The 20,240-nt window shown below is 38.0% G+C and overlaps 1 protein-coding gene across 3 annotated transcripts in view; it reads right to left on the bottom strand.

The window, feature by feature from the left end:
* Positions 1–11,995: 11,995 nt before the first annotated feature.
* Positions 11,996–20,240, bottom strand: part of gucy1a2 (guanylate cyclase 1, soluble, alpha 2) — a 50,844-nt gene continuing 42,599 nt past the window's right edge. For all 3 annotated transcript variants that reach the window (XM_084949974.1, XM_084949975.1, XM_084949976.1), the window contains 2 exons: positions 18,754–18,908; positions 11,996–18,532 (listed from right to left, as the gene is read on the bottom strand). In XM_084949974.1, the coding sequence (XP_084806100.1) occupies positions 18,313–18,532; positions 18,754–18,908 (375 nt within the window). In that variant the 3' untranslated portion in view covers positions 11,996–18,312. The remainder of the gene's footprint in view (positions 18,533–18,753; positions 18,909–20,240) is intronic.

Here is a 20,240-nt window from a genome sequence, read left to right as displayed (position 1 = left end):
AACCTTAAAAACGTCGAATGTCACATTGTTTGTGTGAGATGAGCTTCAGAAGTGCCCTTCCAATTAGTTGATGACTGGTTATCTATTAGCTACCTGGCTGTTTAACCAGATGTGACAGATGTGCGAGGACTCCTACAGGTGATGTGATTCCTATGATCAAATGTATGATTGAATACTAAGATCATGCAAAAAAAAAAGGCCAATGCATGCTTTTATTTTCTTTTTGTTTGTTTTTTGCTAGATTTGAAACAGTACTGCATTAATATCGCCTAAGATGCATGTATACTGTATGTACAATATGACATTAGAGGCATTGGTGTGTGTTTTCCATTTTCTATCTAATCCTCCTGATGCACCTGACTGAGATTAGTCAGTGAGTTATTGTGATAGCTTTTGTACAGCATGGAATTACACTGACACTCAGTAACCCTCAGTATTAGTGCAAATGCCATGTAATTAGTGCACGTGCTCTTAAATGGGATGACTACAAACCTAAATCCACACTGTTGCCTATTGTGTCTGATTTCATATGTTTTCATATATTTATTTTCATTTAATACAATGTTAAAGGTAAAGTGCCTCATTCTCAGATTTCTGCTGAGTTTTGTCAATATTCCAAATCCTGCAAATGGTGACATATCTAGTCTGGCTTTACCTAAACAACACGTCCTTCTAGAGTTTTATTTACTGGATGTATTTGAAAAGGTGCTTTTATACACCTGTGGCAATGGGACTGAAAACACCTTAATTTAAAGGTTAAGAGTTGAGGTGAGCTCAGCAGATTGAGATATGAACTTTCCATTCACAACTAGTCATTTATTGTTAACATAAATACTCCAATACAGCAAAGGGAAATAATTTGCATTTCAGGACCCTTGACATTTCTAAAATATGGCTAACAGAGGACAAAACAGGAAGTTTAACACCACGCTCAATAAGTTAAATAACGTGTGTGCTTCTTACAGCGAGATTCTACTGCAAAGCTAACATGAACCAGCACACCTATCCTAAAATTTCAAGGCTCAAATCTGCAAAACGATTAAGGTGATCACTACACATTAGCTAGTCAGACTAGGAACAGACGACAAAAACAAGCACATACACACAGAGCATCTTCTGTAGTATGACATTTGCTCACCCATTTCTTATGTGTGCAGGAAAAAGTGCCCTACAGACACACATCCACAGTCACTGTCCTATTTTCCATAAGTAACTGGGGCACCTACATCTGAGTGTGTGAGGGCCAAATAAGGAAGTTAAGTGGGAGAGGGCAGAAGTAGTAGAGTTAAGGACTTTACAAATCGAATGTTGCACACTGTGTTGCTAGTTAAAGGTCCAGCTGCTGTATTTCACAGGGAGAGAAAAGAGTGCGAGCTAACTTCACTCAGAGATGGAGAAAGATGGAGAAAGACAGGATAGGTTAGATTAAAAGGTAAAGACTGCTCAGTGACACTCGATAAACTGCAAATATAACACTTACATGTGATGTCATAATGTTACTCACTTATTTGAATGTATATGATGGGTTTTGATAAATTATGTATTTTCGTTTTGTGAAACGTCCTGCAAAACAAACTAAGCTATGCTAACTTTGTTTTTCAAAATGTTGCATGAAAATACTGGGTAGGTTTGTCCAGGATGAAGTAAAGCTCTGTGTTGGACCGGTGCACAGAGGCTGTGGTGTTCATGGTTAGATTTAGGTTACACTAAGTGTCAGTGTTGGGGATGGACATCAGCCAGGATAGCTGTGAAACTGCTGAATTCTCTTTGACTGCAGAGGTCCTACATCACAGATTCAAACTACATACATAAATTACAATTAGAATTTAATTTTTAATAATTTTTGTATTCTCATGTATTCTCAGAGCCTGTAATTTTTCACCTTTACTTGAGCAAAAAAGTTGTTTTGGTACTTCAACTTTTACTAGAGTGTTTTTTAACCCAGGTATCTCTACTTTTCCAATTTTTCAAATGCAAATAAACAGACTGCATTTGGCAAACAGGATGCTCCTAGTTCAAAATGAGCACTAGTACTGAATATATACTGCATACTGAATATGCAATGATATGGAAATAGTAAAATAATACTATTTTACCTCAGACACACAGCTGGATGCTGCTCCGGGTCAATCAACTCTCTGAAATTGTTTCTTTGCCTCCTGAGAAGTGTTCCCAACTCTGCCAACAAGAGCTCAAACTGCCCGCTGAAACCCTGAAGTATTTATGAAAGCGGTCGTGATACAGCTTCAACTCCTGGATCAACTCCTGGGGTAGTCTGCATGAAAGATGGACATAGCTTTTGAGTCTGCAAGGTTCTTCAAAGCTGCATTCTTTTTAGTGGCCACCAGGCGGTGATACCTGTGGTAGCGAAAAGAGCTCAGGTCCCACAGAAATCTGTGGGCTATTATATATTAAGATTTTTTTTATTAAGAACGCATGACCGCTAATGTTGTATGCCATTTTGCATATGTAATAATCATGGTGACAGAGTAGGATCAAGTGGTCCCAGCCACATAGGCCTACTTTTTAGACCATTCTGCAGCATTTTTCCTCAACATGAATGAGGATTTCAATTTAAGTGTGCAGGAAAAAGTATGTAAGAACATACTTGTTTGAGTAGTAACTTTAATAAATTTAATGTAACAGTGAATTTGGTTTAGAAACATATTACATAACTATTAAGTCTCAAATGATAATTCTGTGGTTTAACATCAAATATCATTAGACCTCAATGGCCACATTGGTTTCTATGAATTTTGTTAATATTGTTGAAACACCTGTGACAGTCAGCCTACCACACTCGTTCACTCGGTCAAGAAGGAAAACTGTTTTTGAAATATTTTAATTTTAGAGCCATATTCTCTTTCCGTAAGTGGGAACTTTTACTTTTGGTATGGAGCTTCTAATCATGTAGGTAAAAGGTCTGAAAATGGCAGATGAAGATAAAATAAAGTCAGCTGACGGGAAAAAAGAGTGCTGCAGAATTTAAGAGAGTTATGTGGACGAAATACAACGACAATTGAAAGTAAACGCATGAAGGGCTGATTAGAAAGTCTCCTACCATCTGTTGCCAGTAACAAAAGCAATCAGCTGGGTTAATAAAATAGACTGATAAATGTGTTTTGGAATGGCTCATTAACACACACACACATAGACATGTAAATGTCTGTGTGTGTGTGTGTGTGTGTGTGTGTGTGTGTGTGTGTGTGCGTGTGTGTGTGTGTGTGTGTGTGTGTGTGTGAGAGAGAGAGAGAGAGAGAGAGAGAGTGACAGAACATAACATTTGTACAAAATGGTACAAAATGATTTCAGTTCTCAAACATCAAACTGTAATCCACATTACATAGTCAACATGACACATCAGAAATATTGAGTAAAAATGTTGTTCAGTGCTATCGGGTCACAAAAATCTTGCCCTGTTAGTATACACCTGGGACTGGACAGTTTTCAGCTTTACTTGAGCCTTAGGTGCTGACAGTCAGTCCAGGACAAGTTCAAATGAATTAAAAACAAAAGCAAGATTTCAGAAAACAAACTGGGTCAGCTACTGTAGGCCAACAAATTAGACCTTAACCTTATAGCTGTGGTATCTGAGTCTACACTCCAGTCACCTTGATTTAAATTTCCTGAAATCTAACTATAGGAGAGATAACCAGAATATTCACATATTATTTCCATTAAATAGTCTGATATTCTGAATATTTTAACTGCAGATTATGTTGCATTTACATTACTTTTTAATACAGATTTTCTATAGGACAAAAATAACAATGCACATGTATGTACATAGCATACTGATTTTATTCACAGAGTCAAGCGGATGTTACAGCTGCTGTTTGCCTCTAAAATTACCCTTGTTGAAGCAGTGAGCAAAAGTCTTGTTTTAAACACAACAGGAGCCCGTGTCCTCCAGAAGGTTGGCCAAACCAGCAGCAAAAAATAAGGCACATCACCCTGTGCTCTGTCGTGGTGACGTTAATGAAATAAAATAAAATCATAAATAATAATATCTCTTTGCAGGATACAGCCATGCTGCCCTTGAGTGAGGCCTTTATCAGGACTTTCAGGGACCAGTGAATGCTAATAAAAAATAAGTCTAAAGATCAGATTGCCTCTCTCAGATTCCCACCATAGACCCAAACGTTTGCTCAACATTTTATATGCATGTTAGACATTCTGTTCTGACACAGCTCTGAAGCATCTACGTGGATGAAAGTAGAAACTTTAAGAGTAACAGTGAATAGTTTATGGCAAGAAGTCAACCGTTTCTCACCATAGACATATCTTTTCTTCCCTCGTAGCTCTGACCACAAAGGTTAAAAAAAATCACCCAACCATAAATATGCCTCATCCACTGTTTGTTAGCATGTGGATGAATGCACGTATGCACACATGACACAGGCACAGATGTTGTTACAGCTGAAGAAGAGGACACTGACTAGAACAAGTTCCCAAATGTCACATGTCAAACAGGTCAGTGGTATGTTTGTTGTTAAGCTCTATTTCAACTTGTGAATGCGTGCAGATGCACAAGGTCAGACTAACTGTTTATACATCTGTTAGGGTGGCCGGGTGTACGTGGCTGCGCGTCTTGAATTTAATGAGAACTGACTGAGATGATCAATTAATCTATGTTCCAACGACGATAAAGAAAATGCCACTTATAAACATTTTACACTTTTAATTCACTTTCCGTGTGTGTTGGTAAAAATAATCCCATATTTAACATCAGAGTATCTCTGCAGTAAAATTGCATCTGTGAATAGTTTTATAAAGCCTTTTCCATCACCTCCGCTTAAGGGTAGTGGCTACATTAGCCAAAAGTCAAGCTAAGTTGCATTGTGGGTAGTGTAGATAATACATTTTCATATGAATATGCAGGAAACATAAAGAGTGGTCTCTCTGTACTTCTAATTGTCTTCATTATGATGATAATTTGTCCATCCTCTTCAGACAGATGGTATTGGTGACAAATGCTAAATGCTATTGTCAGTCTACAGTTTGCTACATTTGCTAATTAGAAATAAAATGGCTGTAAAACAAGCCCAAATCATCACCCCTCCACCACCGTGCTTCACAGTTGGTATGAGGTGTTTGTCCTGATGTGCTGTGTTTGTTTTTCACCAAACATGGTGCTGTGCATTACAGCCAAACATCTGCACTTTCATCTCATCTGTCCAAAGGACATAGTTCATGAAATCTTGGTTTATTTAAATGTAACTTTACATCCCGTACTTGTTTAGTCTTTTTCAATTTTCAATTGTCATGAACTTTAACACTTAACATGCTAAGTAAGGCCTGTAGAGTCTAAGGCTACGTTCACACTGCAGGCGAAAGCACATCAAATCTGACTTTTTTGACCCTATGCGACCCATATCCGATCATGGTATGACAGTGTGAACAGCACAAATCCGATATTTTCAAATCCGATCTGGGTCACTTTCGTATGTGGTACTGAATCCGATACATATCTGATGTTTTAGAAAGCGACTGCTGTTTGAACGGTCACTGACACAAGACAGATGCCAATTATCAGCGCCCGAGAAGACATCGCGAACGCTTCCTGGCCGCCCAGCGTAGATGTCAGTGAAACTGTTGGGAAGACAACGTTGGAGAAACGTGAACATTTTATTTGTACTGTATAATCTGCAGATTCTGACAGAAATCTGCAACTATCCTTTGAAGCACCGCTCCTCTCTAAAACAGCAATAAGGATAATTATTAGGCCATATGTAAATAACAAAATAACTTTATAACTTAAAGCAAAATTGGGAAACGTAAAGTCCGAAACAAGTCTTTATATTAAGGGCCATCAGTCAAACAATACTGTTTGGACTGGGTCTAAACAGAGCGCGTTCTGTGTGACGTCTTCTTTTGTGCATGCGGGCCGCTTTGAGGGTTCACACTAGAGCGCATTTGCTGTCACATTTTATTTGTAGTGTGAACAAGCAGAAAATCTGAATTGAGCATTAAGACCTGCAGTGTGAACGTAGCCTAATAGTGATATGTGCGCATTGCAACATCTGACCTGGACTTGACTCCTGGATAGATTGTAGTGTTACCAGAATCCTCCAGTCCAGCAAACTGCAAAACTATTGATTTTATAGAGGTTCTTAGATCAAATGCATTTGATTAGCAGCAACTAGTTGCTAATTACTCTCTTAATTGCTATGGAAACAATAAGAGTAAACTTTTTTCCACCAGACTGCATGGAGTCCATGAGTCTATTTCATAGGAGTGTATCATATTACATCCTTCCTTTCTTTCCCCAAGTCTGTTATGGCAATCAAATTAAAGCATTGCTTCAAAATTATGTTCAACTTATTAGATTATGCGAGATTTATTGCGCTCTCATAAACTCTCTGTCTGTTAAGGTTAGTTGTGGACAAAGACTAAGCACTCCAGAGGAAAAAGATAGGTAGCAAAAACCAACACTCACTCTCATTTATCACTGTTTTTGCTGTTTACCAACTCCTGCAGGAAAGATATGAAGCCCCATCTGCTAAAAAATCTACGTCGGCTGGCTGGTTGCTTACTGTGCCTGCTGCTGTGTCATGCTGTGCTGTGGGATTTTTAGAATACTTTTGCTAGAGGCAGCAGCCTGCTTCAGCTGAAAAATGGGAACAGTGCATACTTTATATGATAATGTGAAAAAAAAATAAAAATCACTTACTCTCAAACTCTGGAGAAGTTTACACAATATTTCCTAAAAATGGGTAGAAATCCATTTGTGTTTTTAAACTGCCTCATGTACGAGTCAAGTCAATGAAGATAATGCTTCACAAATACATACATGCACGTGTAAGAATAGTAGATCTGCAGGCAAAATAAATGATAAAAGGGGAACACGTTTCTTATATGGTCAGTATAGGTAACACACGTGCAACAAAAGTGATGTCGTTCTCTTTTATATAACTTAAAAAGAAAACAAGTCAGTGAAGGTGAGGTCCATCTAAATCACCCTCATTAATACAGTGTATGCATGTAACAGTGAATCCCCAACTATGTAGTCTTACACAAACATGCAGCAGATGGTGCATCCCAGTCCTAATTAGCTGGGTGTTTGTAGTAATAATGGATTTCTCTCATAATTTATAAAGAATGATTAGATTATGGAGAAATCTGATTGGTTTAAATGAGTATCTAATGAGCGCATGGTAATGAGGTTACAGGATGTTCCAGGATGTAGTACTGAGAGCGTATCCTTAAATCACTCTCACCACACACGCAGAGTCATGTATACTTTGTTTCATCAGCTGTGTGTCTGTGTCCTGCTGCTTCCTTTGAACACCCTTGGATTGACTCCAAAACCACAAAACATAAAACATTGAATTAGATACAGTTACTCTCTGGAGTTTTAAAAGGGATGCATTGTGTATTAGTGTGATTTCAGCTGTGTCAAAAGAGCATTTTTCATCATTTTTCAAAAAAACAAGTGGTTGAACATGTTGGAGAAGACGCTCACATTTTTCCTTCTACATATTTCTATCCATACCAAGGCACAAATGTTTAAACAACAATCAGAAATGTGCTAAAGTGGAAGATGTTAAGCTCAGTGAAAGTAGATCTGGGGGACAGTTTCTTTTGAAGTATGCATAGGCATGATGAGCATCCATACATCAGTGCTGCATTTATGATTCAGCAGGTTTGACAGAAAAAGTGTAAAAACCACATTTACGTGATTTAATTGACTTTGGATGTGGGATGGTTGTTGGTTGTTGTTGGAACCTCACAGTCTGAGTATTGTTGCTGAACACATCCACAGTGTACCCATCTTCTGATGGCTTTATAACTTCACCAGCACGTTTGAGTCTGTGTCCTTCATCAAGGTCATAAAGGAATATGTTGAAAACAGCACTTTAAATACCATATACTTGTTTGAGTAGAAAAAAATCCTAATAGGAACAACCAATCATATGTGTCCAGCATACCCACCAATCTACTCAAAATGTTTGATTGTGCAGGGAAAAAAAAGAAAAACAACCAATCGTGTACATCTAATAAACTAATCCTCCAAGTGAGGATGGGTTGGGAATATGGTCATAGCATATAATTGAGGAGTGACCAATGTCCAGCCTTGTTAATGTTTAGTACTTAAAGAGAAAGAGTATCAATTTCAGTGGTGTGTTGTGATTTCATCATCCAGTGTTCCCAACATCCACTATGAAAGATCATGACTGTGCAGCCAACAAATTTGCAGCAACTGTGTGATGCTATCACGTCAACATGGACCAAACTCTCTGAGGAAGCGTTCCCGCATTGAATCAATGCAGAATTAAACGCCAAAAGAGGCTGATGCATTAATGCAGTGGACATTCTATTTGTTCCAAGGCTTAGAATTATGGGGTGTTTTCAAGTAATCCTCTTTATATATATATATATATATATATATATATATATATATATATATATATCTACAGACTGTGGTTAACAAAAAAAAAACAATTGCTGTCCTATACATCTGTGAGATTAACAAGTATGTCACATACGGTTGACCACAGCCAGTAAAAAAAATGAATTAATCCATAATCTGAACTCTAATGCGTACAGTCCAGCAAAAATCCTCAAAAACACAGGAGGTGGATGTCTCTGAGGTGGTTACAAGCTCTTACAGACACACACATGTAAATAGACACAGAAAAACATGCAGACCCACACAAAGAGGTAAGGTTCAAAGAGCCTTACATGGTTGCCTCTGTGATCTTTTAATATGCATGGATCAGCACTAATCCTCGACTATCCTCATCCCGTTTCCACTCTGGTGACCCTGGTAGAACATTTCAGAGCAAAGCAGGATATGGGTATTATTGGGTCTTTGGGATAAATTCACCCAAGGTTTCTGTTTACTGGACGTCATGTCTTTTGTTCTCATTTGGCGCTTTCATTTGGTTTCTTTTGAATATTCCACTGTGCTGTAATACAACAGCAGTTGTTCTGCACAGCATGTTCTGAACATATTTCAATGATTGCCAAATCACTGTAATCTTTACTTTCCACAATAATTAGTTAATACAAAAAAACACAACATTCAGCTTTTCGTGTATTTAGAAACTGGGTTTTTTGGAGACCTGGAATGTGTCTCCAAAGCACTTTGGGTCAACCTCTGTTGTTTAAATGTGTTACAGCCTGTAAATAAAACACAAACAGGTTCAGACATTTTCCATACTTGAGGTATTTTTTTTCATTTCCAAAAACATTATTTATTCATCACAATATACTGATACTGCACTTGGAGGATAGAAAGAAAGTATCGATCATGTCACATTAATATTAATACCAGCATTGAAATTGATGCTATTGATACTTTGATCGATCCGCCCACCTCTGGCGTCTGACAGTTTATTGGCTGACAAAAACACAGAGGAAGACGAAGGTCAGTCCTCGTCATCAGCATGCTGCCAACCAACAGGACAAAGTAGCTGCTGATTTTAAATCATAAATCTTTTTTTAGTATTTTGTTTTGTATACAAAAGATGGATTTATGGGTGAAGCCAGTGAGAGAGTGCCTCATACCTTTCATTTTTCAAGTTGTTTCCCATTTTATTTTTGCGATCTTTAGTTCTCGTGTCTTCTGTTAGTTTTCCTTTGTCTGTGTTTAAGCTGCCACATTTGTTCCCACTTCCTATACGTGTGCCTCCTGTCTTTCACCTGCCGCTCAGCGTCCCAGCATTTCCCAAAAGTCTTGTTAATATGTAGTGTATGAACCTTTGGAGTGTTTGTGGGTTTTGCTTTTTGCCTCTCCCTTGTTGGCTTTGTTTATCTCATTTACTTGTGCATGACCGCTGCCTCTCTGGATTAAGGATATGGATTTTGGATTTAACGTTGTCTCTGGTGTTATGTGTTTGGGTCTTCCTCCTCTTTGAATTGGTGCACTACATTCTCACCGCAGTCGGGTAATCAAAAATTGAAGAAAAACTATTGAAGGGAGGAAAAAAAACACAGCTTATCTCTGCATTTTGCGTTTTCTGAGAGTAAAATCAGAAGTAAAGATGACCATTAGGCACTGCTGCAGATGTTCTTGTGAAATGCACTACACACAGGTACACACACGCACAGGTCTTTGTCTCCAGATGACACATTTATTTATAGTTTCCTGTGTTATGACCGACCACAGTCTGACAGCTGTCGGTCTCAGCTGATTTCCCGCTCTCCTCCGCTCCTCTCCCGTCTCACTATAAAAGAGAAGGAAACCATCATCAGTCCAAAACGCCATCAGCTGTTTTCACCTGCGTCTCCAGCACCGCCCCGTTGAGCTCACCGCACCACTCCTCCCCTGCAGCCGCGCCCGGGACCACACCTCCGCCACAGTTCAATAACAAGAAAAATTATTATAAGAGGCCTGATTAAATTTTACTAGTAAAGTCTACATATTGATGTAGGAAATAAAGGGGTTGGGTTATGAACCGGTTCTCTTACAGGGTTATGATTTAATATTTGTCAGGATGTGACTCTGGGCTTTGGCAGTAACACTACAGTTTAAATTTGGAAAGATAAAATCTTTGTGTTCAATTATTATTATTATTTATCTCCATTATAGTTTAAAGCCTGAGCCACTGTACAGCACATTCTCACCACACATTCTTATTTTATGAAATTTAACTGTGAGAAAAAGTGTACGTAGTGGCAGTTCTGCAGTCTTTTGGGGCCACCGTGTTTATTTCCAGACCAACCTGACCTGCTAGCTATGCTATATAATGTCCCAATGTCACCAGGCTGCTCTGGCAGACAGTTTAAAAGGTATCGTAAATAACTTTTTGAGGTTATTTAATAGGGAATATAATGTAAATATGCATTAAGTTTGAAGTTCATTTGAACCTTGACAGCATGCTGTGTGACAGTTTAAGGCAGAAAGAGAAGGCTTACAATCAGGGCTAATTTTTGTATCTAATTTCTGCATAACATACAAAAACATGAAATTGTTTTAACAGCAACATTGTAACAATTACAGCTAGGAAAATTAAAGATTTCATTAAAGTAATATTTTAGTAATGGATAAGACAAAAAAAACATTCTCAGACTACAAAAAGGCTAAGCATGATGCTTTTGAACACAAATCACCGTTTTTAAGGAGGAGTACAGTTTATGTGCAACCTTTTCTTAGAGGTCAGTCAATTCTGCTATATTTTTTCTGCCATCATTTTTCCCACAGAAATTCTCCCAAGAGGTCAAGTAGAGCACACCATATGCTCCTCAATGAGAATCAGAGAGCAGAGGATCTCCTCTACAGATCCATCCATGAATAATAACTACATAATTCATTCAGATGCACATACCCTCACCCCACAACAACATAATTCCCTGTTGAACTGCTAATACTATCAGCACCTCCATAACTCCTATTTAATTGAGCTAATACGACTGGCACAGTGTGAAAATAACCTGACCTTTGTTCATTCATTCTTACCTACATTGTTTGCGTGTGATTTCCATTAGCACCTGCACGACGTTATGTCGAAGACCACATTCACCCACCTGATCAGTGAAGATGATCTGCGTGAAATATTCAAACCTCCCAGAGCCAATTAGGGTAATGGGGGTGTATTTGCATAGTTAGAAGGAAGGGGGAAAGATAAAGGGAGAAGGGACAGATGAAGGGCTGGAGGGGTGGAGGAATGAGGAAGAAAAGATAAAAAGAAAGAAAAACATCATTGGAAGGTTCATAAAAATCTTTGCAGGCTTCTGGCTGTGTCGTGTTCATTGACTGTTACAACCAAAGCTGTCATCACATTACCAGCAGCACTGCAATATCTGAGAGGATTAATACAGAAAAATACACAAAATAAGCAAAAATAACTTTTAAAATAGACTGGTTTGTTACATGCAATTGATATTATTTAATGTATTGAATGAAGGCTGGAAATATTTGGCAGATAAAAGTAAACTTAAACTCTAGTTAGTGAGAGACTATGCATTCTTTGAGCATCATAGCAAGCAGACAGTTTGTTGAGTTGAAGAACATAAGACACACAGAAGTTAGAGAATTAAAACCTTCAGGTACTTTTAGAAAAATAAGTAAAATACTTTTATTTTGAAGACATTGCAATTATTCAGCAAAGAGATCATTTTCCTTTGCAGCACATGTATGATCCTTCAAACTGCTTTCATCATGTTATTGATTGTATTGGTTCTGCATTTCAACAGGAACAGCCTTTATCTGGTTCAATGAAACGGCCCTGCTATTGAGCGCATAGACTCTCTGTTACATTGTCAGAACAAACTGAGATGTTTAAGCCGAACTGAACCGTCATTAAAGGTGAAATATGTAACGCTTGTCAGCTTCTGTTTTCAAACACAACTTTAAGGTGGAGAGAAAAAAATGCCTTGATGCATGCTCAATCATCCAGGTAAGTAAAGGGAAAGCCCATCTCTGAATCGAGGAGGGGGCCTAAGGATACATCTTACACTATCTTACAATGCTGTGTGAGTGACAAAACATTTCTCCCACCGAAAACGCTACGTCCATTTCCGTCCGTTTTGGGATTTAAGGTGGAGAATGAATGGTGATAGGGAGCTTCAATAGTAACAAGACAACTTGATTAAGACATTTCGATTGTTTATCTTCTGATTTAGAGATAAACACATCCACACGTCTGCACAGGCCTGCAGGAAGGTGTCACACTACCTAATGCTGTGATTGCTACTGAAGTGCAAGCTCAAAACACTAAAGGCCTATATAATAAATAAATAAATATGAAATCAGTGTGACAGTGCTTTAAACTTGCATCCCTTCCAACAGCCAGCAGGAGGCGACCTCTCTGGCAGCACAAAGATGTTGAATTTTTGTTTTTTTTTAATACAGCGCTATTTTTATTTCGTTAAAAAGGTAACAAATGCCTTGTGTTGCTACAAACATTGCGGGTCTTAGTGAGATCTACCTCTTGCTTGTCATTTCCACTATGAAAAAAACAAGATAGTGGCAGGCAAAATGCTAAAGGCTCCAAAACAGCAGGTAACAATGCCCGTGGCTCACGGTGGTACCATCCTTTTATACAGCCTGAGAGAGTTGGCAGTGATGTCACCTGGTCTCTGCATATTTAATCATATTATATAGTCTATAACCTGCACACCAGGAGCACAGAAAAATAAGAATGAAAAGCAACAGGAAAATGCAGACACAGGGTATCACACACAACATAACAATGATTGAAAGTGATTACTCTTAACAGCCTATAAACTGGCTACTGCTACTCATTCAACTATCAATGTGTCACTTTACCTTAAACCTGCCTGTTTCAGAATTAAGTGTTAATATTAATCCTTGAGCATCTCTTTTCTTGAAGAAGTAAAGTGTGGTCACAAGATGTTCACACAACCTCTAAAGTGTCAAATTTGATTTGGTATAATAATAAAAATAACAATAAAGTCTACTTTTTGTTACAATTATTATTTATGCTAATATTATTTTAGTTTTTAAATTTTACCAGAGTTGCACACAAACACCGTCTCACACACTCATTGACATGTCATCGCACGCATTCACAGTAACAGCCGCAGGCTTTGTTCCTTATTAAAGATACTTGGTGTTTTTTATTTACATCATATAAGACATAAGATGTGCCCTTAATGTCAGTCAGAAACCAACAGTTGTCATCATGCCCCTTCCATATACAGTGCACCTAATTCCAACAGCAGGGTCAAACGGGGTTCATTTCCAGGATCAGTTTTGCTATGTTTACAACATAAAACACCAAAGTACAAGAGCCTCTGCAGACTTTTGAATGTGATTAGAAACCACTGGGTCTCAAATGAAATGATTAATTAGTGCTAAATTAACCTATGGAAGCTACTATTTCTCAAAGGTTGGAGCTGAACATAGAAATACAAATCTTTTGGCGGACCCAGGCATCAACCCTCATTTGTTTCTGCTGTTAAAACAAGTAAAGTCCAGTTTCCCATCATCTTTGACCCTTTGTACTGTATGTCAGTGGGGGTGAAGCTGAACTTGGCAACAAAACAGTTTATAACAATGTCCTGCAAAAAACATAGCAACTTTATTCTTCAATAAAAATGATATTTTCATGCTATTTCAGTTAAAGAAAATGTTTCATGAATGCATCATCAAACAAAATCATTTAATTCAGTAAAACACAGAATGAAAAAGTAACAAAAGTGTCTATATTTTTTTAAGTTCTTAAAAAAAGAAGAAGAAGACATTACCAAGCGCATGAAGGTTTTGTGGGACAGAGGTGCATCGAGAAAACCAGCCTGCCTTTAGATGGATGAAACATACTGACAGAAAGTATAAAGCTGAAATAAAAAATAAGGACAACAAAGCAGAGATTCTTGTTTTGCTACAACTCACAATTCACTTTGGAATTATACCAAAAAGAACCTGCAAAGTAATCGTAATACAATTTCAGGTTTGTTTGTTTTTTCCCATTTGGAATACATTACATAATTAAAATTGTACAGATTTTGCTAATAAGTGGTGTTTGTATTATCTCCTATTTTTTGACCCACACACGCACAAAGTCACGCAATCAGGCACGCAGACAACAGATGGAGGAGTCGTGGATGTATTTGGCTTTGTCTCACTGGACGCTGGACCCTCACACACTTACTTAACAATATTTGTTCATGTTCATTATTTGAGACAATTTATACACTATAGCTCAGTTGTATTGCCATTGTTACCTTAAAGAACGCCTGTGTGTAAGTCACCGACTTGTGCATTGGTGTATCACTGTAAAGAATCAGTACCTGCAACACCTCTGCATCTAAATAGACTTGTTAGATCAGGCCAAACATTTATTATTATGCCAAGAATCTACAGACTTGGAGATGTAAGGACTGGACACAAGTTGTGTGGGTGTAATGCTGGTGTAACGTCCTATTTTAAGCCTACCAGCAAAAATTTAGGCACTGCACTACATTTATGCTACAGTAGATTTATCAAGTATACGTTAATTTGTCTATGCATTATCGCCAGGATGACAGCTGGGAAGTACTTGTACATTTGTATGCGAAAGCCTGCCCTGTAAAAACCTCCCCCCAGGCTCAGTAACACAGCTGTCAAATACACTTAACAAGGTTTCTGGGGGGTTATCTTACTGGTGGGTACAACACAGTAGTTGAGTCCTTCCAAAAAAAGAAATCAATGCAAATATTGTCGATTATTTGCAGAGATAACACAAAATTTTAGGTAGAATTTAAAGACACTTTGAAAATTGTGGTTTCATATAAAATCACCCTTCTGGTACCTCACAGAAAAGCTGTGAAATCTAACTTTATGGTCAATTAAAAAACAATAACCACCTTTTTACTTTCCCTGGCTTTAAAGACCGACTTCCCTTAACTCTGGAAGACCTGATGAACACCATTATGTCTGACATACACGTTACTTTTGACTGATAGGCTTGACACAGTTTATGTAAAGAGAAATGCTAATCTTCTGAGCCACTGATGAATACTTACATAAGATGCATGTTTTGCTGATGTCTCAGATGGTTACTGCAGATTCTGGTTCTCTATACATCACACAAAACGAATGGACGGTCTTGGACAGATTTTTTTTTTTTTTTCTCTGCTGCCGCAAAGTGTAATAAAATGTTTAGCAACCCCCTACGCAAAATAATCCACTGATTTAAGCTTAAAGTTGACAGATGTCTTTAGGTGAAGATAAACTCTAAGCTTAAGATGGCAAAGCTGTCCCACTAAACAACGGCACCTAGTTTCATGTTAATAAAAAACTTTTTCGCTGTGTTGCAACTCGTAATATTTTTTAGGCAAAAAGCTACGCTGCCATGTTTTTGACTGATGTGTTTATTGTCTAGCCAACTGTAAGCCCTCTACTGCATAGCATACACTTTAGAAATAGTCATTTTTGTTAATAGGAAATGTGGGTATGATGGTGACACGTAAAAAAAAATAAAATAAATTAAAATGTGCAAGCCTTCATTGCTTTGTAATGCTTCCTCCCATCTGAGACTCTGCTGACAGAATTTTATGGCAATAATGAACACTGGCAGTTTAAAAGGAAATCTGTGCTGTTTGCCCTCTTAACAACATTTCCATCAGTTTGGAACAACGCATAGTTGTGCTGGTGAATGTCTAAGTTAGAGGGCAGAAAAGGTATTTGTTATTGGATTTCTTATATCAATGAGTTTCAATGTGTAACCATTGTTTTTCCTCCCTGCTACTACCGCGATTATTATTGATGATGATTATTATTATTATTAAGATGTGGAAAGCAGGAATAAAACCTGGTGTTCTGGTGTGTCTAAATGCACATTTGGCACTTTTTTATTTTATCTTGTTGGGTTCAAGCAACAAGAATGTCATTTGGCAAGATGTAGTGAATTTGCGACATCCTACTTCTATTAAAATTATGAACTATAATCTGTGCAGGAGTAAACCAGAGACGAAACCATTCTTTTCTTTCGGAACAGATGTTATTATCAGTTTATTAAGTAAGTTAGATTTAAAGCAACATGATGTGATGTGCCAATAATGTGATGTTGTCAAGCATGGAAAGGAAGCAATGAGTACCGCTCATTCGGATTTAAATAACAAAGATCTTATGCATGTTTTTTGCTTGTTGGGGGCCATCCATTAGTAATAATTTCATTTAGGCTGTTATCTCTGTTCCCTTCATATCATAATAAAAACATTTCATTTAACATCAAATATATATCGATATAATTTAAACTATAACCCCGTATATTTTTTTTTACCTTAATCAACCATTTAAACTGATATAAACATTTTTTTACTCAACTGTTTAAGAACACTGGCAGCACTTTAAAGTAACTATAAAATAATACCCAAATCTGCCGGGGCTATCAAATATACAAAGACTATTCAACTTCAAACCTTCAGCTCCCGCTGCATGATGATAGCTTATGAAGACTGTCTCAGATGAATTCGCTTGACATCACTTGATTTGCTTGAGCAAATTATACTCAGACTACTACGTAATCTGAAACCTGGTGGTTGCACCTGACAGGGCTAGTAGAGAACTGCATACTGTATATTAAAAATATAAAGCCGTTAAAACAGGTTATGTATGTAAGTGTGAACTGTGTAAGATACGCATACTACGACTAAGTGTATAATTTGGCACAGTACTGTATTATAAGTACAATTTAGTGTGTAGTATTGGATCTGGACACAGTCGAGTGAATGCAAATTAAAATATCTCAATTCTTTGAGGAAGGCTTGATTTATCGTGCCAACCAATCATTACCATCCAAGAGTGAAATGTACAACAAATACAAAAGTGGCTTAAAAGCATTGGCAAATGTCATTCTTCCTTTCATGTCATTAACCGTTTTTTAAAAAGTCATAAAACAACTTAAAACATGAGATAAATTGAGCGATCCCTATATTTTCTATAGTATATATATAGTTCAATTCATCTTATATCTGTCCAAATTTGAGCAATAAAAAGGCACTGAGCTGGGAATAATTTTCAGACCTACACATATAATATGCAATGAAATGGCTGGACTTGGGTTGGTTATAGTTTTCAGTAGGTTAGAAGCAGACAGACCTATAAAGTCAGCCTAATACTCGTGGTTTTGGCATTTGTCCTTAGATGACTACTAAATTGTCTCCTTTGTGCCTCTCATTAATCACCCGCCACCACAACCAACTGCTCCTAGGTTGATGCTTCCTAATATAACAAGTAGCAGTTGTTAGACGTATGTTTGGTAAAGCATGACGTTACATAGAGACAGCTGCAAGGGGAGGAAGGGGTTGCTGTGTTGTTATCATCCTTGTAAAAGTGGCCATGATGCACAGCAAACGTTTATGGCAATGTTGCCATCTTGCAAAAATTCACCCAACTTTATACTCAGCACCCAGTTTGTTAATGGGAAGTGGATTTGTTCAATTTGCGCAGTTCCATTTCTATTGAGTGCAATTACGGTCATATGTTTGGTCTATCCCCAGGCTTTCTCCAAGCATTCCCGTGTTTAGACGCAGGTCAGAGAGAACCAGATTCCAGGTCTGGAGCTGAGGAATCCAGCTAGATCATGAAGGTTTATATTAAGGTTTCTCTTCTAATTGATTCCATCAGTACAATTCCCTGGGGGAGGGTCCTTGTGAGACTAGCGCAGTAGCTGTTCCTTAAGTCTTTTGAACCGTATCTCCTTTGCTCAGGAGAGACGAGGGCATGTTGTTCTTCTTCACTTATGATGAAAGCCTTTTCAAAGTTTCATTCATACAGGCCATCCCACAGGTCTGAATCAAAGTTTTTCTTAAATAATGCATTTGCATATCCAAAGATCTGTGTAATTGGTTTCCTGCACAAGTTCAAAATCCAGTCACTAACATAATAATTAACTGTGTAACCTGGTCTGTGTATGGGCTCTACAAACTTGTTTCTCTTAGAAACATGGTCCCAATACTGTAGGAGACTTTCCTCATAGAGGCCGGAGGAGCGGAGCGAGAGCTGGTCAGTGAGGCGTGACTGTGGGATGTGCCCGCCTCCAGGAAGTAACATGTCCCTGGGATCTCTTTGGGAAAATTCTCTGGGAGGTCCAGCCTTGAACGAGGGACAAATGAAAAAGAGCGGTCGTCTTTCAACAGTCTGTTGAAAAGAGACGAAAATAAGAGAAGATTAAAAAAAGTAAAACAGAGGTCAAGTAAAATAATGTGAATATTAAATCAAGTTATGATCGAATAATGAGTCACACTAAAACAGTAACACCAAATAAAAAGCCTGTGAGGGCGTATACTTCCATAACTTAAGGTACTGTATACAGTATATATGAAACGCATTTTTATGCAACATACAGCACAGGTACTTACTGATACGTTGTGGGACTAACATTGATACACCTGGGATGGCTTCCTGATTCAAACTTGCTGGCCAGCGTCACATTGTTTCCAAACAAGCAGTAGCGTGGCATTTTAACACCGACCACACCTGCCAGCACCGAACCTGTGTGAATACCTATCCTCAGCTGAGACAGAAAGGAAAGAAGGTGGTGGGAGAGGAAAAAAACAGAAGTGGAAGGTATGTTAAAGCAGTGAAAGGATTTCATGTGCATATCTTGGAAGCACGCATGCACTTGGCATTAAAACAGACTCTATACAGCCGTTTTACCTGAGTCTGTTTACAGTCCAAAGAATATTACTGTCCGCATCAAAGTTCAGAGCAAAGTGCCCAAACTGAACTCGTCCTGGTCTCTAAAATGAGTAAACAAACCTGCCACTGTTGCAGATGTTCATAAATTTGATTTCCCTGCTGAACCAGGCTGATGCCATTAATTCATTTGCTGTCTATCCTGCAGTACGAAGGCTATGTTGTGTGCATTGATCCGATAAATGGAAACTGTAGCGTCGTAATCATGGTTCCATATTAGTCTGGATGTTATTACCTAATCTGATATCCTGGAGAAGCAGATTTTTTGAGAGATGAAAATCTTAAAATAGCATGAGCATGAGAGGGAAATTAATCAAATAAATAATTGATTCCATCTCCACTTGGTAACAGATCCATGGCAGCAACGCGGTGTTCGTATTATAATCTGGCTGAAGCATGAATCTATAAATGGCTGGAGGCTGGAGTGAAAGCTATCTGGCTATCGCTGCATTTCATGGTCACTCAACCAAGCATTATTTTGTACCACTTGGGGACAAGTCATTGTGGGGGTGTACATGTCTGGCTGTGCGAACAGACCCCTCCCAAATAAGCCAGTGCAACTGAGTCCTGAAGTATTTGACGATTCTTTCTAGAATAAGGATTTTAAAACCATATTTTGACTTATTCGACACACCAGGTAAGTATTCTTTTTAGCTGGTGCAAGACCGGGCTTGTTACTTTTCAATTCAGTATCACAAACCAAATTAGAGAATCAGATATGAAAATACACAATAAAATATATCCAACAGCTTTTACAACTTTTCCTAACTTTTACAGGAAAGTCAGACTTGTTTGGTCTTTCTTTACACACTGGAGCGCATTTTGGAAAGACCTTGGGAACTATTTTTAAAAACAACTCAGACGATCGACAGCGTAGTGAAATTGGTCCAGATACAGTGCTGCACTAAAACTTCCTTGCAATTCCTTTTGTCGCTAGTATTTGTCCACAGTCCCCCATAGTTTGCATTGAAGAAATGGCGATTATTTGTCTCCACTTCAAAGTACAAGTGTGCCTTTTGAAACGTGTTGGTTGCAGCAGTAAGGGAGAACTTTTTTCCTGTTTCTGATTTCAAAACCTCTCAGTGACTGTAGACAAATCTGCATCTTCTGTGCAAACTACCAAAGCAATGACCCTCTTTACAACAATTTC

This window comes from Perissodus microlepis, chromosome 14 (assembly GCF_051167445.1).
Source record: "Perissodus microlepis isolate ML-2025 ecotype Zambia chromosome 14, ASM5116744v1, whole genome shotgun sequence".
Taxonomy (NCBI): domain Eukaryota; kingdom Metazoa; phylum Chordata; class Actinopteri; order Cichliformes; family Cichlidae; genus Perissodus; species Perissodus microlepis.
The sequence above is the reverse complement of the archived record's forward strand: the minus strand, read 5'-3'. Positions and strand labels throughout refer to the sequence as shown.